This window comes from Acanthisitta chloris, unplaced genomic scaffold (assembly GCF_000695815.1).
Source record: "Acanthisitta chloris isolate BGI_N310 unplaced genomic scaffold, ASM69581v1 scaffold44681, whole genome shotgun sequence".
Lineage (NCBI taxonomy): Eukaryota > Metazoa > Chordata > Aves > Passeriformes > Acanthisittidae > Acanthisitta > Acanthisitta chloris.
In genome coordinates this window covers 1-482 of record NW_008655183.1, presented here as the reverse complement: position 1 = coordinate 482, position 482 = coordinate 1, and the positions used below count along the sequence as shown (strand labels likewise).

General features: G+C 42.7%; 1 protein-coding gene across 1 annotated transcript in view; it reads left to right on the top strand.

Annotated features, from left to right (window-relative positions):
- The window catches only part of INPP5B (inositol polyphosphate-5-phosphatase, 75kDa), a gene marked incomplete at its 5' end in the record, with an annotated part of 9,638 nt that extends 9,502 nt beyond the window's left edge, over positions 1-136 (top strand). Inside the window, one exon of the mRNA XM_009083788.1 lies at positions 12-136. Within this exon, the coding sequence (XP_009082036.1) occupies positions 12-136 (125 nt within the window). The remainder of the gene's footprint in view (positions 1-11) is intronic.
- Between the last annotated feature and the right edge of the window lie 346 nt (positions 137-482).

The following is a 482-nucleotide window of genomic DNA, read 5'->3' as shown; positions in this document are numbered from 1 at the left end:
TTTCCCTGCAGCAAGTATATTTGGTGGCTTGTTACTGCGACCTCCTCCTGGACACCCCAGCCCTGACATCGCTGAGAAGAGGAAAGCTCAGCAATTTATCTGCCAGTTCCTTGTCAGAGAAGACAAGTTACCGTGAAGTTCAGATGCAGCTAATCAATTTTTTAGATACTAAATCACTGTAAAGATATTTTTGTACATGGTATTGGCTTTTTTTTTTGGCTGTCACAGTATTTTATACAATCTATTGCTTGTGAAGGCACAGATCAGGCACTTTGACACACGGTTGTGACGTAAAGCATACACAACTTCTACATCATCTGTATATGGACAAGCAGAAAGATAAAAGCTGATATGTACACTGTATTTTATTTAACTTGTTAAAAAGAGGTTTTAAGCCCTCGCTATTTAAATAAAAAGCTCTCGGCGCAGTTCCAGTTTGCCCGTGTCGGTCCGAGCCCGGGGGTGGCACAGCGACCCGTGGG